Source organism: Nymphaea colorata, chromosome 8 (genome assembly GCF_008831285.2).
Source record: "Nymphaea colorata isolate Beijing-Zhang1983 chromosome 8, ASM883128v2, whole genome shotgun sequence".
Taxonomy (NCBI): domain Eukaryota; kingdom Viridiplantae; phylum Streptophyta; class Magnoliopsida; order Nymphaeales; family Nymphaeaceae; genus Nymphaea; species Nymphaea colorata.
The window spans coordinates 14,850,572-14,869,147 of record NC_045145.1 but is presented as its reverse complement, the minus strand read 5'-3'; the positions used below and the strand labels follow the sequence as shown (position 1 = coordinate 14,869,147).

Sequence of the window (18,576 nt, the reverse complement as noted above, 5' to 3'; positions counted from 1 at the left end):
GTGGCCTAACTTTAACATGAGATTGTTGTTGCCAGTTTCGCCTCTCTCAAAAGCGTCCACAACAAGAAGTCTCATATTCTCTAAAAGCAAAATTTTGGACCTTGAGAAGTCTCCAAGTTGTGTTGGTGGTCGCTGTTCAACAAACGCGGTGCCCACTATAGAGATTACTGGTCAATAAATGAGACTCTTGAACGCATCTCACGCCGGCTACAATGTGGGAAAAATATTTCCTCCGTTCACTACTCTCGTAAGTTCGAATCTGTTAAAAAAACAGAGATACTTTCTCAAATTATGAGCACACATTGGTCGTTGAGCCTCTAAAGAGTAGGATTTAAAGGTTGCCTCATAAAAAAATACACAATTATCACAGCAAACAGAGAACGTGAGGACAGTCTGACAGAGGATCAGAAGATTCGCCTCCTACATCATCATCTTCACCAAGAGCTGGTTACTTCCTGGTCAGATTAGACTTCTACTTTTGACGGAGCTTCAATAGCCGTTAAACAAACAACAGCCAAATTGAATGTCTTACTCTTATGTATATATGTATATCCCGAGAGAGCGACAGCCATTGATGATTTGAAGCAAGCAACATGAAGGTAAGTGGAGATCAAAAGAAATTTGTCCCGCCTTGAAGAGAAAGGATTGGGGGAGGAGCTTTTTCTCCACATCAATTGTCAATAGAGGCTTTAGCCATGGCTGGCCTGGATTGGGAGACGCACGATGCCGAGTTCTTGGAGGATGACAGCCACATAGTGGCACCGCCGCATCTTTTGCAAGATGGCCTTGAGATGGATCTCAACGGGGAAGGCCTGAGAATAAAGTGTTCGAGGGTGGAAGATGAGGAAGGGATGAAAGAGATTATGAAGCAATGGGAAAGAGCTGTTGCTAACTACATTCGGAGATAGATTTCTACATGGCTGCCAAGATGATAACGTTGGTAATGGAGGCTCGACTCCAGAAGAAGGTTACAGCAAGTGATCTCTCTCCGGCAATGCTTAGCAAGTTGGGCCATGCAACGCAAGACCTCAACCGAGAGAGAGAGAGAGTCAGCAAGTTCAGCAAGAGAGAGAGAGAGAGAGAGCCATACGTTTTCTAAAATGTCGCAGCTACTATTGATGTTTTTAGTCCACTTAAATGATAAAACACTCCCGAATCCGACAATACTGAGGCCGATATTGAAGTTATTATATAATGTATTATACACACAGAAAAAGGACATGTTGAGAATAATTTTGTGGCGTTAAACAAAAAATTGAATGGAATATACCCGCTCTTTCTGATATATATATAATTAAAATATTTATGAAATAGTAAGAAATTTAATCGGTCTATGATACCTAGCATCCCTGTATTGTATCGGCCTATGACGTGTGAAACAAGTTGATTTCCCACTGATTTAATTAATTCCAAGCAACTGATCATTGAGGGCTCTTTTACAACAATACTGAAGGAAAATTTCAAATAAATCAGTCTGGGAAAGAAGTGCAGATCATAGTCTTTTTATGTGTTAATATATATTATTTAAATAAGATATCTGTGAAAAAATCGGATATGGAGAAAATTTAATATTTTATTATGAAATTTGGATTTAAAAAAAAAACATCTGATCAAATTTGGATTTAGATTTAGATATACATAAATATTCAATCGGATTCAGATTCAAATTGGATTTTGATTTAAATAAATACCATACATCCAATACTAATACATTTTGAGAATTGGTCAAATTTGGTTTAGAATCTGGATGTAAATTTGGATATGACTTTTTTTCATTTGTATTCGAATTCAAATATATGAATATTCAAAAATAGATATGGTTAAAAGTATATTTAAGTAACATCCCTATGAACAAATGCAAGTTGTTTGCATGCATAAAATATTTACGTTGGATTCCGAATGAATGATTTGATGTGTGTGAGATGGCAATCTTATAATCATAATTTCCAAAGTGGTATATATATATATATATATATATATATACTGATACGTTTTGTACAATGTTCTGTTCATATTAAGAATCATGTCTCCAGTGAGTCAGTTGTTTTTGACGTATGATAGCTCATATTATTTGAAGTCTTGATTTTTTTTTTAAAAAAAAAAAGAAAAACTTTTTACCAAACCAATTCGATTTAAAGTATAATGTACATGCTCGTGCTGGACAAAAAAAAATTACCAACTTTTTTGGGGGCCTAAGCATTAGACGTCTGGAATCAACCCAATTAGATCAAATGCAATGCTTCGTATGTCATCTTATCAAAAGGCTTTTTTTCAAGTCAAATTTTAGGTGACATACGCTACCTTCAAAAAAAGCGAGAGTGAGAGAGAGGAAAAAAAAACAATTATGACTTTATATCAGCTCTGATAGACGGCAGGGTGCCGTTAGATGCTCACGAGCCAGTACAGGCGGCCAATTCAGTTCTTCGTTTCTAGCTAAACGATGAGAAGAACTCAAACGAAATACCTTGAGCTGATTAAATTTGAACAATTTCTTTTACCAGCAGGAGCACAAACGGATCAGATATTCAGCTTTAAATCAGTTAAATGCGTTGGAGAATCGTCCGCGGATTGAGAATGGTGCAGCCAAAGTTGCAATCCTACCATCGTGGAATTGGGATCAGGTTGCCATCAATTGTTGTCTCCACTTGAATCCTTCCACCATGGTTGCTAATCTCCTCTACCAGGGTTATTCATCAGGTACAGTGACAACTCAGAGAGAAAGTCTTTGGTGACGAAGGGGAAGCTGGTGGTAGTGCGGTGATCTCTCTGTCGCTCTGAATCCGCACCAAAAATTCAATGCTCAAATGTTTTACCTTACAAGGTAGCAGACTAGTCAATTAAGTTATTAACGATTTGTGGACTTAATTGGACAAGCTACGGCCACCAGGAGCTGGAGGAGAGTCACTTTGGCGTCATGCGCGGGTGCTCGACACAAGGTCTGGCCCTTTTGTGAATCTTATGAAACAGAAAAAGCTGTCGGCTCATGAATTTGTAGGATCCATCCAATTGATCGGCCAATATTTGTCCATTACAATGATTGATTGAATTTCCATTCTGAACCCAGAAGAAAACGATCGACGGAGTTATTACTTCAATTTGCTGGAGGCCGTCCCCATTGACATCCATGGAGCTATTACTTCAAACTGACAAGCAAAAGCAACAAGAAGAACGGAAAAGAGGAGGAAAATTTTGGTGCGAAGGAAGTGCAAGGTTCAGCGCTGATAAGCCTAAAAATAAACATGCATCCTACTCTTGAGAAACTGAAAACGAAGATACAAAAATGTAGAGTTCCTGTACCGCCATCTCTATAACTGTTCCCTGAAAGCATCGTCGGCGGGTACTACATCGGAATAGCCTAACCCCATCTCCATCTCAAACTCTGACCCGAAGAAATCATCCCCCAAACTATCGAAGTACCTCTCGTCAATCGCCTGCAACTCCTTCTCCACCGTCCCTCTGATTGTCCCGGATGCCTCCGCCTCCGGTCGCTGCTCCTCCTTCTTGGTCTCCTCCGGCAGCTGGTTCACCGCCGGCATGTGGCCCTCGAAGAGGGCCATGTGACCGAAGAGCTTGTCCTTCCTGGAGAAAGTCGTTCCGCAAGAGCACGCCCACCGCGTCCGTCCGCAATGCTTGAGGTGGCTCTTGAGATCGGCGAGAACAGAGAACGTTTTCCGGTTGCATTTGTTGCACGAGTACTTCCTGGGGCAGTGGCTGCGCTTGAAGTGGTTCTTGACGCAGATGGCCGACTTGAGAGGCCGGAACCTCGGGTGGCGCTGGTTCCGGTTGCAACCGACGAAGGGACACGAGAACCGAACTTTCTCGAGCAACTCTACCGCCGGATCCGCCGTCCGGCCAGGCTTCGCGAGCGCTTCTTGCGACTTGTACCGGTCGCCGTGGGCGCGCATGTGCATCCGGAGGTTCGCGTCCCTCTTGAACCCCTTCCCGCATATCTCGCAGAAGTGGACGTGCTCCGTCAGGAGCTCCACCGCGTCGATCTCCACGATATCGTATTTCCCACCCGCTCCGCCAGTCCGACCGCCAATCTGCATCGCCGGCGGCGGTGGGGCAGACACGGCAGGGTTTTCCACACCCGGCTGAAGTCCCGGAGCTTGGCCAAGCCCTTGACCGCAAAACTGGAGTAGCGCGGAGCCGCTAGAGATGATACCGCAGATCGCAGAGTCGATTTCCTTCGACATCGCCATCGTCTGCCCCGAGTTTATCGGGTCCAACAGGATCCGATGGACGGTCTCCAACTTTCCTTGGATGATCGAGAGGTTCTGCAGCAGAGGCCCGAGGTTATCGGTGCCGGTGGCAGTGGGCCGATCTCCATAGTGAGACGCCGCCGCCGCCGCCGAGGCAGGCTTCCAGCCGCCGGAGTACGTAACGGACGAGAAATCCATAGCGTCGTCCGACAGTCAAAGCCCTTTGTTCCTGGTAGGATCGCACCGCCGAGGGCCGTCACGAGGCTGCTCCAACGCCGGTAGGCACGTATCAGTTCCCTACCACCCTCCTCTTCCTCTTCCTCTTCCTCTTCCTCTTCCTCTTCCTCTTCAGCCTCTGCAACGCCGTCGCTTCGTTGCAGCTTCCTTCATCGACAACCCAGCACACAGTGTTTCACAAACAAAATTATTAAAATTTTATTCATGAACTGATTCATTGCCTGCGCGTCGTGAATAAATTATTAATGTTGACCAACTTAAATAAAATAATGGTTGCCATTAGGAGGACCCACCGTACATCTCCGGGAGCTCCAACGGCCCAGATCGTTTGAAACCCATCGCCAGAAGGAGGTTGACCTCCCGGAATCGGAGATGGCCCGCGCTTACGAGAGGGATGACATCGACGGTGGCACCTGGTGGACGAAGCGTGCCGCCAAAAACAGTAAGAATGCAGGGGAAGAGACAAGTCGTTTGGGAGATGAAAACTTGAGAAGAAAGGGCAGTGATGTAACTATTCGGACCAATTTGTTCGGATTTATTTCGTAATGTAGATGTGGAGACGTATTCTAGTCGGATCTCAGACTCGAGTGGGGATTCGATTGGATTGGAGAACAAACTGGATTACTGTTCAGATCTCTCCCTTCACATTTCTCCAATCAAGAAGATGAGGGTTAACATTCGAACAGCACCGACTATCGAGTCAATCGACATGGTTAGCAAGCACCACGTGAAGCGGAAGAGAGAAAATAAACATTTTAAAGAACATTTCATTTAACATAAATAAAGATAAAGAGTGTGAAGTGGGAAGCAGATCGGAAGCCAGAAACTGAATATTCCGGCAACTACAGAACCAGGGGAATGGAATGATCCAAAAGAGAGTACGCAATCCTAGAAAAGTAGTTTGACTATCGTTAAAAAAAAATTAGGACTTGAAATTGGACAGTGGCCTATTTGGGCAGTTGGACGATAATTGAAATTTGATGTTATTGAGGCATCTTCCCTTTCACGTAACCAAGTCGCCATGCAAGTGGGATTGGTTTTTCTAGTTGGACGGTTGGTCTGAAAACGTCAGTTCCTTACTCATCGCATACGCATAAAAATACAGGAACAAATACCTTTGTATGTATGTAGTCACTGCACATACAGGAATTTGTATTTGTAACATTGTTAGTTTTTCTTTTTCTTTTCTCACAAAATAATCAGTTGAATTTCACATGTATAGTTTCCCTTTTGCACAAATGAATATATGAATGCGATTTCCAAGCTCAAAAACATAAAATTGCCTTCTGATTCACTTTCGTTGACATGCAGATATGATGATTAGAATGTCGATGAGATGAAATTTTTTTAGGGTTACAAATTGTACTGTAGCAATATAAGCTAGTGCTTGAGCATCCAATTTTTAAGATTTTACGTCGTGAGATCCCGTTTGCATCATTAGGGGAAATTGCTTTTCTATGAAAAATATTATTCCACATGCACGCACATGCCAAAGGAAGATATACAATATTCCTCTACCAAATTTTCTGAAACATGCATCCAGATCATGATATCACACAATGGCACACACTCCTGTTTGCATACATTTTAACCAACGCAGGATTGTGTAAACATGTGCTTAATATAATATGATTTTTTTTTCTCCAACCTAAGTTTAGTTTAGCAATCTTCCACTCCTCTCTCCGGTACAAGTGCAGTTACGCACGTGTGTGCAGACGAGGAGCTGTTCTTTGAACAAACCAAGCGTCTCAAAACCAAACCTATCTATGCCAAAACAAGTCAAACAACTCCTAATCCGTCTGTTCTTGTCAACTTGCACCCATCATCTCCACAATATAACTCTTGGCAAAAAAGAAAATCCAGCTCTCGAACAAACTCAGGCAAATTCAAATTTAATGCAACGTGATCAACACCAGTTTGAACAAGAGATTTCACAATGAACATTAGTTAGCATTAGAGGCATAATGGTACGAGTACCAAGACAAAAAAAATGCCTCTTCATTAAGAAATTGACAAACCAAGACAAAAAGTGCCTCTTCATTAAGAAATTGACAACTGTCATATGTAAAATGCATATAATTACAGAGAAATGGTGACAGAAAAATATTTTCATTACATTACCTGCTTCTATGAGCAGATTCAACATGACTGAGCAAGCCAAACCTCGATGAGCCGTGAGAACAGAACCACTCAGACTCAACGGGATGTGGATGAGCGAGACAAAGGCAAGCTTAAAACTCTAATAGCTGACTAATGTTCATAGTGAAATCTCTTGTTCATTAAGAAATTGACAACTGTCATATGTAAAATGCATATAATTACAGAGAAATGGTGACAAAAAAAAGATAATTTATTACATTACCTGCTTCTATGAGCAGATTCAATATGGCTGAGAAAGCCAAACCTACAGCCTGTGCATGGAAAATTTTCGATGATAGCTGTGGAAACAGTACCACTCACACTCAAATGGGATGTGGATGAGCGAGACAAAAGCAAACTTAAAAAATCTTATTCCATCAACTTCTTGAGCCTCTTCGTTGCAGAAAGGGCAGCCTTGTTTTGTGGTTCCAGGACAAGGGCATGCTTGAAATCTGGAATCAAAGCAACCAACTTTCAACTTTGTTTCTTAGTCAAGCTATCGGTTTCTATCTAAAATTCATATGGTTAACACTAAAATAGTTCTATACGAAACCAAAAGCATGCTAATTGGCCATCTTATTTACCAGATAGAACAACATTGCTAATGCATCCGGAAATGCTATGATGTCATCATATGTATAAAACATTCAGTTAAACAGCTCACCTTCATTTGCATCCCTGTAGAAATATAGCATTTCCTTTGCTGTACCTCGTCTCAAATATGCCTTTACATTCTGTAGAAAGATACAAATGACAACATTAACACATCATGTAGATAAAAGATTCAGATACTTAAGCATGAAGTTCGCATATGAGATCTTTAAGCTGTCAAATCACAATGCAATCATCCAAAGGAACACGCAGAGAGCAATAAGGACAGAAAAAATTCTACTGACTTTGTTAGGCTAGTGGATTACTGCTCTAAAGTTCTATCCAAGACCACATGGATCCACAGATCCATGAGAAAGAAAGAAAACATTGTCATCTATGATTAGGGTCAGAAGCAAATCCATGTTAGTCAAAGAAAATCCGGAAACATAGACAGCCAGTAACATCACATGACCTTTCCAATACAAACTGCAAAATCTATGAAATTTTATAGCTTCAAACATTTTTGTAATGTTGGATCACCCATGTAAATATGCTGTCACTTCATGCCAATTGCTACAGGGCGCACTCAGCGCTCAGCCATTTAGACTGAACCAGAAAAGATTGATGTGATACGCAAGTTGGCAGATCCTAGTCAACTCAGGAACCAAGACATGCCTATTTCTGATCTGTTTTCCTCACTATGGCTGCATATGTAGGTGTATCGCATATCAACATGCCCGCAGGCTGGCTGTCGGGCTCATTGAGCAGGATTGGAATGATGACCATCCATGATGTTCTTTACTTAGCCCGATATTTTCATTGCTTTCATGAAGCTGCCATAATGAATGAGGCTGTCAAAATTGCTGCAAATTCATTGATCAAACCAAGCAGAAGAACAGAACTACAACCATAATTGTCTCCCAAACTTAGATTGGGAATGTCTGGAAAATTGGAAATGCTCCTATCTGGCTTGACAACCACAGCTTGACAAGTTGCTAGCTTGACAAGTTGCTTGTAATGCCACTACAGCACATGGTCCTATCTAGCTTGGCCTCCTGGATTATAAGGTAAATCAAAAGACCAATAAGAATATATGCACTGAAAACCTAAGGAGACAAGCCTGACTACTACAAACAAATTCACAGCCTTGAACAATCTCCCCAGCACAATCCAACAGAAGATCATCAGGCTTTTCATTTGTTGTCTGCCTCTGGTTGTGCTGCTTCAATTTATACGTGTGGCATTTCTTAGTTTGGCTACAGACTTGTCACTTGTCAAACTTCCATGCAACAAAATTTGTAGAAATACTAGCACAGCGGCCTCTATTAACTGACGAGCAGATTTAGCAAGAGCAGGTTAACATAAGACAGACAAAGAAAAACATCAGGCAAGATTAACTGGTGACAATTTTTCACCTTCTTATCAAGTAAGATTGCCTCATTACAATCAGATTCAGCCTGTTGAAAGCTGCCAAAAGAAATAAACACATGTTCATTGGTGAACCACTGAATAAAATAGATTATATGTAGACAAAAGTGTAGCATCAATACCATCCCAACTCCAAATAGGCAGCGGCTCTATTACTATAATAGGTTGCAGTTGTCCTGTTTAACTTAATAGCTTCAGTATAAAATTTTACAGCCTTATTCCACTGCCTTCCCTTGAATGCAGCATTTCCCTGCAAAATATGTGGTGAACAAAGTAAACAATCATCATTCACAAGGAAAATAGAAGGAGGCCTTTTGGACAAGTGTTCATATACCAAACCATAAAACATGGAAGGAAACAGCGCTAGATAATCCTCGTAACAAAACTTAAGAAAATTACAATTGTCGAAACTTGTCCTCTTCATACTAGTGTTGGACATGTTTTATCATTTTACGTTACCATGACACCCAAATACCAGGCTACCAGACATCACTAAACAGCTGCATCATAATCTTCCCACATATGTTTTCACATGCTGGAGAATGAACAAGAGATAAAAGTTTTGGATTTTTGTTTGCAGGCTCATAGATACAAACACAACTGCAGGTCTACCACCTGGGCCCACCTAGGTTCCTAAGTGGCAGGCCTGTTTAGGGACACCCATGATCCTTTTCCAATTTCCCCTTTGCTTTTTTACCTTCATGTGTCATATTGTTAAAATATGTGATATTTAAGTTTACATCCATTATTTTCAGTTTTTTTTTTCTAGGCTTACAACATTCAAGAGACCCCAAAATTTATGGGTTTTGGTTAGACCTACTAGTTACATAAGCCCAACAAGGCCTTTAGGGTGGCCCTAACAACTAGAACTGGGAAGCAATTAACTACCTCGACATAACCACATTCAGACATTATCCCATAGCAGTGGTGAAACCCACATCCATGTGCCAATAAACTGACTTCATACAATGAACTGAAAAAGATGGGAGAACAAATACTCTATTCATTAACTATGCAGATAACTTCCAAAAAGCTGCAGAAGGATTGCCAAAAAGAGAAACAAAAAGGAGCTTCGTCATGGTAACACTAGAACATACAGAAAAAATGTGCCATAATCAAAGAAAGCTTAATACTGTACACCATCAACATTCTCAGATAAATAGAAACTAAAAATAATTTGACCATGAAGTCCCACCAGTATCAATAATACTTATAGATAAATGCTAGTCATATTCTTTCTAACGATAAGGAATCCTGTGCCTGAAAGTATGACCATAACTCACCCTTACGGATCTTGGCAAGCTACTATTCAGACCAGCCATGACAGGACTTTTGGTAGTAAATAAAATGATATCTCCATAACTTAACAAACAGAACCACCAAATTCTGTGTCAAAGATTTTCCTCAATGATTCTTTGTTTCTGTTCCTCATTCTGGAAATTAGTAGGAGATTGACCTTGAAAGATCTAAAGTGGTGGTTTCTGCATTGACTAGAGGATAGCACCATAGGTTGTCCATACACAAATATGCTTACCAACTTGACCACCATGAAAACCACAGAAACACGTTTCTTTAGCAAACAATCTCAGTTGATGTGGAAGCAAACCTTCTCTTTGAAAAGCTCAGCAGTATCCATGTCTCCATCAGTATCAGGAACTGGGGGTAAATTAGATGCAGCATCAGCTGCTTCTCTAAGTGAGGAGTACATGTCTAAGACTGTATCAAGTAGAAACTTGTCCCCACCATATGATGCTATTAATGAAACCGAGATGGAAGAACCATCATGCTTCCCAAGTGGAATGGAGACCTGATGAGCAAAAATGGTTACAAGATTAAACTGCTAAAGGATACATACTGTAACATACAATGATTGAACAGAAGGCACGGAGTAAACTCCATTATGAAACAAATTAACAAGAACCATCATGCAACATGCAATTCAGTACCTGACAGCAACCGGAAAGCGTAGCAAGACTCATTAATACAGATGCCCTATTTTGGAACTGATTGTATGAGCTTTTCTTTGAGTTAACTCTAGGCGGAGGCTCGGGAATTGTTGGGACCACTAATATTCCATCATCCTGCTCAAAGAACCATGAAAACACAATTTTAAAAAGTAACTATAAGTAACCAACTTCAATTGAATTAAAGATGAGAAAATGTTACCCATAAAAATAGTTGACCTACTGATCAATCAATTGAAGACTATGGATTACACTATTATTACAACGGAAAGTCATTATGATCTCCACAACAACAGCTTTAGCAGATAGTATCCTTCAGCGAATGCAGCCATGTGGCTTTGTAACATTGATTTTAAAAGTAGTGCTTTCTCAACTTATTGGCACAAAGTTACCACCAAGCTTCTGCATATTACCAAACAAGCATAACAGCTTGATTTTGCTCGTATTTGAACATATGATTACCCACCTTGATATATCATCATATTTTCAATGATCTTATAATCTGTAGTACAGAACAAAAAAGTACATATAATCATGTGGCATTCCTCATCATATGGATGGTACATGGCCACACTGGCAAGCCATGTGTATGAAGGTTTGTAATGGACATATTAGACTCAGAAGAAATGTCTTCAAGAGGATATTCAACACAGCCACATCTCGCACTTGATGTCAGCAGTGTGAGCATGATATAGTAGTCAGTGTCTATACTGTGTATGTGTATGTATACAATATACATATACATATATATACATACATACATACATACATATATATATATATATATATATATATATATATATATATATATATATATATATATATATATGAGTTTTTTTAGTCCAAGATAACTGATTCATAAAAACATACCTTCAAGAGGCCATTCAATGCAGACCTCATTTCGGACTTGACTTTGTAGCAAGACTTGATGTTTTCTTCTGTGCTGTTCATTGCTGAGTGCACTTGAGCAGAGACGTCTGGCCCCAAACTTGGCTTCATTTTATTGAACCATTCCTCGTAGTTCACTCGGAATTCATATCTAAAGTCAAAAAAATTTTGATTATCAGTACTTATGGTGAAATCCATAAATCACTACCAACTAAAAGTACAGATTCATGTATTCAAAAAACATAAATCAACATGGTGCCAGTTAACTATAATCACTTCCAATAATAATAACACATTAAAGATAAAAGGCACAGGCATTGCTCGTTGCACTAACAAGGGGGGCACGTCATCAATTAATTATAGAACATGGTATTGTTAAAACCAAAATCAACTAGAAAAAACTTCCAAAATGTTCTGTTTATCTATTTAAAAAAATGAGAAAAACATAAAGCAAAAAAGCACATACAACATTCGGAGAGGCCCAATAAAGGAATTAGACAGGTAAAAAAAAAAATAAGGACATCATGGCTGACCAAGGGAATCTACAGTTTCTCAATTCATGCTCTGAAAATTTTTCACTAAAAAAGGGTGCTACTTAGTGAGACTTAAGAGGCCAATATAGAAATACAACTCAAGCATGAACATTGAACATGTATAAATAGCAATGTTGTCACTGGCGTATCGTATTGTATCGTGTATCAATCGGGCCAACCTATATGCCATATCATAACATATCGTAAATGTACAGCAACCTATCATAAAAATGATTTTTTAATTAAAAAAACACTAAAAAGATTAGTAAAAAACATGAAAAATCAGGAAAAATTTAAGAAAAATAGCCAAAACATTAGAAAAACTAAGAACAATGTATTTGCTATAAAAGAAAACTCATTACACATAAAGCACATTAATGATGCATCATTCGTCATTCATCGTTCATAAACCATAGGCATATATAACAACAACAAATTCAAAAAAAATGAAAAGTAAGACTAGAGATTCAAAATAACATACTAAAACATTCATGATCTATCACAAGTTTAAAGACCATCCATCACACGAGTTTAGACTTTAGAGTGTTGTACAGTTTAGTAAACTACGTCACGAGTTCATCAAATCGATGGTTTCTTCCTCAAATCAGCGATTTTTTGGAGAAACCAGCAAAATCTCTCCCTCTCGCAGGCTTTAGAGAAGTTTAGAGAGAGGAAGAGAGGGTCTCGGTTTAAAAGAATGAAGCAAAAAGGGACCTCAGGCCCCTTTTTAAATTTTAACCCCATACCATAAGATACGGTGTGTCGTTCATGTATCGTACAATACACCCGATACGGGTGTGATACGCAGGTGCATCGTGTATCAAACCTGTATCGTCTAAGTTCTCTTCACCCAAACGAGTTGTATCGTACGAAACAGATAACACTGCTCATTGACGGTATCTTGGTCAAAGACTCAAAATGTGTAAGTGGAGTACGTGGCATGCTCTATTTTTCACTGTCGTGTTGTCAACTTATAATGCATTACATTCTAAGAGTGTAAAATATTCTTTTTTGAACTTCATTATACTCAGTGATATCACACAAGGTCCTTTGTTACTTTAGCATTTAATCATTTAGTCACATGCATGGAAAAAACTCACATAATAGATTTTAAAAGCAGCACCATGAGACCCGACACGCACAGATAGACAAACAAAGAGGGAGAGAGAGGGAGGGGGAGAGAGAGAGAGACTTATCCACTATGCACGAATTGTTGTCTAACCAGTGACTTAATCAAAATAGTAAACATTGTGCTTAACACCATTAACAAATTAGAACACACAAAAAACAGGAATCCAGATCTATTTCTATTTTTTATTTTTTACTTCTCCCATCTTTTTAGTAATAAAAAAGTGGCTGCATTTTCAAAGACAAATAATATCCAAAGAACTTCATTTCAAGCTCGTAAAATGCAAGAAAATGCAAATGATAACCAAAGCAACTGTAACTGATCATTTACAAGGGAAGAATTGTGCAAAGACAGGTTAAACCATAAAATGGTCCAATGAACATGTAAAGAGAGTATCTCAAACTTCCTCCACTCTATACCTTTGCAGTAGTGCCATCACATATGAAAGAACTCTTAGAGTAGATGTTCCTTGTTGTACAGTTACTGAAGGTTCATGAAACCCCCTTAAACTTGGAACAGCAGAAGCAATGTATTGGCCAAGATTGATATGCTTTGGAGGTTGATCTGTATAAAGACAAAGGTTCACTTCATCAGAAACCCATAAAGGTGAGTAATAACACTGCTTTAAGTGTTATTTACAAACAATATATCCATTTCTGTTGAAGTGGATATATATAATATTATTTTCAAATATGTGAATGCAGTGCACACTACATAGATACTTCCCTTCAACCAATGACCATCAGTCACTTCAATAATTTACCGTATCTCTCTTCTCATCACATCCCAACCAGAAACCGTGGTTGTTGAGCAACACAAAGAAGGAAGATGAAATATTTTGGACAATGAGTGAGAAATAGGAAAAGGAAATGAAATGTAAGAAACCATAGATTGTGATCTAAAGCATAGATTGTGATCTGAAAGTGCATTGATTTATCAACATAAGTACGGTTAGAATAAATTCCTAAATTTTTGAGTCCAAACGGTAGGGCCAACCAAACTAACTATATGTACTAATTTTGTGGTGTTTGGCCACGGTATAAGATGAGCAGACATCTTAACCTTTTTAAGGTAGAAAAACTGGTCCGAGATTAAATAGAATATGAATCTGCGAATAAGCCTTGATAAAATCATTAATCATATTATATAGGAGTATCTCAATCTCATTTAGAAAGAATGGAAAAAAAAAGAAAAGAAAAAAAGTTGAGGTGCACTTACAGCCAGACAACTTCTCTGTTGCCTTCTCAATAACACAAACTGACTTTTGCTTAGGAACTGTTGATAGCTGAAAGCAATCATCAGCAAATATAAACCTCCTTGACCTTCGGAGATTCCCAGGCGCTAACTGCAATAGCACATGCCCTACCTCCCGTAAAACTGAAGGGTCTTTCGCAAGCCATCCTGAAGTTTTTTGCACAGCAAATAAAGTACAAAAGAGTAACGACTCCCGTAAAAAGAAAAAGGGACCAAGAAGGAGAAGGAGCACAGAACTCAAAAAAAAAACAAATTCAGATCACTGCAGCTAATTAAGTGTGCCACAAAGCTTCCAAGAAATGGAAAGGCCATAAAATAGTGTTCATATTAGGAAAAAAATAACTTAACATGCAAAAAAATGCAGTTCTGAGAATACAATCTGAGAAAAACTAGAATTTATAGCAGCTTCTCAATAATGTCTGGAGCCCACTTTCCAAGAGATTAACAAGAGGAGTACTATAGATAAACACACTCATCAATAATAAGGGAAAAAAACAATTTACAAAGTGCATCTTCTAGAAGTCCAGAGAACATACCTATTGTATCCAGACTTGGAGAATTCTGCAGAACTCCAGCTGTGGGAACAGAGCCATGAGAGGGACGAAACCCTAGAATTCCACAGCATGCAGCTGGTATTCTCACGCATCCAACAGTGTCAGTACCTAAAAGTTCACAAACATTTATAACTGGCAATGATTATCAATCTTGTTCACAGAATACATATTTCAGCATATAATTCACAATGAACTTATTAGTTCAGGATTAATGCAGCCAGATTTAACAATCAGTAATTATCCAAAACATTAGGCAATGCCTCCTAGAGAACCTGAAAACACTTTCCCTCCATCTTTGACAATAGGAAAAGTAAAATCTAATCCATTTTGGTAGCATGAGTAATTGCAAATGCATTCTGCTACACAAGTGCTACACATAGGGAGATAAACATGGTTACACTAAGAATCTTATATACATGTCTCTTACATGTTTTGTTTTTCTTTTAACTCTTTGAACCATTCATTACTAAATAAAGATAAAAAGTCGTCCGAAGCTTCAATTAAAGTCTCACATGGACTTAAGCATTTAAGTAAAACTGTATATACATGAAGAGCACATGGGTATGTGCGTGAAAAACTTAGACAAAGGTTCTTCTATGAAACATATGCATATAATAAAGTTATAACCATTAGTATAAGTTAAAAAAAAAAAAAAGAAGCTGCCAAAAATTAGCTTCGGAAGATAAAAGACATACACCACCAAAATTCAGCATTTTGAATTCAAATAGGTACTCGCATATGCAACTACTTGCAAAAACATTTCATACAATAACAGGGTAAGAAAGGTTCACGTTATGACCCTAATCAATAGAATAAAACTTCTCACGATCTAGGATATACACCAGAAAAGCCTATGTTTTTGCACAAGGAGAAAAACTTTGATGCACGCACAAAGTCAAAACCTGATCTCATAAACAATGAATCAACACATACCAAGTGCAAAGTCCACCAATTCACCAGCAACGGCAACAGCAGAACCACTTGAAGATCCTCCTGGAATTTGTGATGGCTCTTCTGGATTCATAGGAGTTCCATAGTGTTTATTTTCCCCAGTAAAGCTGGCAGTCATTTTCGTTAAAACATATCAGATTTGTTCAAATTTGTGCAAAAGATTATTTTAAAAAATATCATGTAGTTAAAACCGCTGAATAGAAGTCTATTAAAAAAAAAAAAGTCATGTGTCAATGACAAACAATAATGAACGTACATTTTTTTTCTTTTGAACACTACACACAAAATACAAGCAAATCAAGATTAAAAAGTTGCAAGAAACTGTTCATCAGACATGTAAATAAGAAATACCATAGTTAACATTTAAAAAAAAATATTAAGTTGTTGGCTACGGAAACTTGTTCATCAAGTACTAGGGATACGCAAAACCATCCAGAATGGGTAAGCGTCCATTTAACTTCTACAACTGCAAGTAAAGTGCAATGAGAAAAAACAGAACAAATAAGATAGGACACTCAATCAAGCGAAATGCTCAATGCTTCTCACCATTAATTGAATTTTGGAAAAGACATGTTCTTAATCAATTAAGCCTACATTTTTCAAAATGTATGCATGCAATACATATTACTCATTTGAACACATTTGCTCAGACAAAGTTGGTTCTCCATAATGATCCATGAAACAGGAAAAGACAATTTTGTGATTCACAACACTTGAAGTTCCTACTTTGGCAACAATCTATACTGAAGGCAGAAACTAGAGTCCATCAGCAACAAAGTTTACAATGTTACACAAGGAAGCAACAATTTTTACCTACAACTGGGACTTATAGCGACAAAGTTATACATAAGTTATGATAAGAACTTATCTTATTCCATATGGGGCACGAACTAAAAGCTATAACCAACTAAGGTTTATCTTCAGCTGGATATAAGTAGGAAATCTATAGACAAGGGCCCTACGTTTTACTTTTAGCTGGTCCACACTTCAGTGTCAGAAGAAAATTAACCAATGGATTCAGTAAGGGTAGTTTAGCAAATTATCGTTAGCAGAAGGGCAGCTCACTAGTGCTTGCTGATGGCATGGGGTTAGTACTCAGGTCTACCAATCATTTAGAATCGAGCAAGTAGAGCGACCGCCTATATGCATATGGCCTCCCAAAAACAAACAGCCAACAAGCGACTTACCTATATTAATTCTGAGAAGAAACTGCCGCAATTTCTAATCAGGGTGGAACAGAATCTTGAAGGCAGAGCCACTAATATGACGTCTACCGTGCAAATGCAGCAGTACAACTCACCGGCAATCTATGATCACGACAACATGTCTAGTGTAGCTACAACGCAAATCTAACTTACATTACAACCGGAAAATAAAAAACCGTCATCAGAAAGAGTATCATTCGATGAAATGAAGAAAATCGAACATTAAAAAGCTTCCGGGGAAAACCAACAAAGTGCCCAAACCTACCCCAACGCAAATTCATCCAACATCGTCTTTCCAGCGCAAGCGGCGCCTTGCTTTAAGAGGGAAGAGACGGCCGCCGCAGTCCGCGTGGCCGGCTCATGTGTCGCCTTCCAGTCGGGGTTCCCGAACCCCGTCACATACCCCTTGACATCGAAACTGCAACCGCGAAAACACCGATCAATCAGCACAAAAAGAAGCAAAATGGACACTAGAATCAAACCCCGATCACAGAACAAGAAGCTTACACGTCCTTGACGGCGAAAACGAGATCAGTCAGGGGGAGACGGGCGGCAGGAGGGGGCGGCTGCGGGGATGGTAAGAGGACGAAGCGATCGATGAAGGCGCCAAGATCCTTCAGTCGGGCAGTCGACTTCAGACGCCTCCGGCTGAGAAGGATGATCCCAGCGACGCCAAGGCCGACGATGATCCAGACCTTGGCGGAGGAGACATGAAGCTTGCTCAGACTGAGGGACGAAGAGGTATCCAGTTTGGCCGTCTCTAAACTATCTTCCCGGAGGGCGACCGGTGACCGGCACTAGGGTTTAACGAAGGCTCTAGGAAAGGGAAGAGAGAGAGAGAGAGAGAGAGAGAGATTCGCGCTAAAACCCTCGGCTGGCGGGGTTGGTCTTATGTCTCTCGACGCCGTCAGCGAAAAGAAGAGGGGGGGGACTGAGAGATCCTTTCCCCGTCCAGCCCGAGGCCCCGCGATTTTTTGCACGAGAAACTGGTAGGCCCACGCTTGCGCCATCAACCAATACCTCTTTAGACTCAGGTTGCCCTCACATTTTCGAAAATGTACATACGCATCCCTCCTTCGGCTAGTGTGCAAATAGATATTTTGGTTATATCCCTTCATTCGTGACACTTGCTTTTGCACCGTCGCTAATTTTCGCCTATTTCCTCGCTCCGTTTTCTTTTTTCCTCCTCCTTTCCTTCCTTCCAGAACCCAAGCTCCAAAAGAAATCCAGGCTCCACTCTTTCTTGGTGCCAACGGCAAAGAACCCTACTCAAGGGCCTTTCCAGATGACATGACCAATTATTCACAGTCTGGGATAGGATCCAAATTTAACTAAATCCAGATATCCATATCTGTATTTGAACTCGTGCATCGATGAACACGTAAAGCAAGTTAGACGACTTATTTGGAGGGGATTCGGATGCTAGACCAGATTAGCTACAGTTTGGAGATACATTTCTACGTCGATACACAAAGATGGAGACTGCAGAGTTGCAATGTTT

At 39.5% G+C, this 18,576-nt stretch overlaps 2 protein-coding genes across 2 annotated transcripts; both read right to left on the bottom strand.

The window, feature by feature from the left end:
- Positions 1 to 3,171: 3,171 nt before the first annotated feature.
- Positions 3,172 to 4,905, bottom strand: LOC116258413 (protein SENSITIVE TO PROTON RHIZOTOXICITY 1-like). The gene is made up of 2 exons (XM_031635550.2): positions 4,733 to 4,905; positions 3,172 to 4,660 (listed from the first exon to the last, which is right to left on the bottom strand). Exon 2 carries the CDS (start codon positions 4,398 to 4,400, stop codon positions 3,306 to 3,308), a length of 1,095 nt encoding a protein of 364 aa, XP_031491410.1. The 5' UTR covers positions 4,401 to 4,660; positions 4,733 to 4,905; the 3' UTR covers positions 3,172 to 3,305.
- Positions 4,906 to 6,670: 1,765 nt separating this feature from the next.
- On the bottom strand, positions 6,671 to 18,144 carry LOC116259543 (outer envelope protein 64, mitochondrial). The gene is made up of 14 exons (XM_031637403.2): positions 18,121 to 18,144; positions 17,583 to 17,872; positions 17,341 to 17,493; positions 15,853 to 15,977; positions 14,902 to 15,027; positions 14,330 to 14,512; positions 13,531 to 13,675; positions 11,432 to 11,600; positions 10,544 to 10,678; positions 10,204 to 10,404; positions 8,720 to 8,847; positions 8,585 to 8,636; positions 7,243 to 7,312; positions 6,671 to 7,030 (listed from the first exon to the last, which is right to left on the bottom strand). Exons 1-14 carry the CDS (start codon positions 18,142 to 18,144, stop codon positions 6,948 to 6,950), a joined length of 1,884 nt encoding a protein of 627 aa, XP_031493263.1. The 3' UTR covers positions 6,671 to 6,947.
- Positions 18,145 to 18,576: the final 432 nt, after the last annotated feature.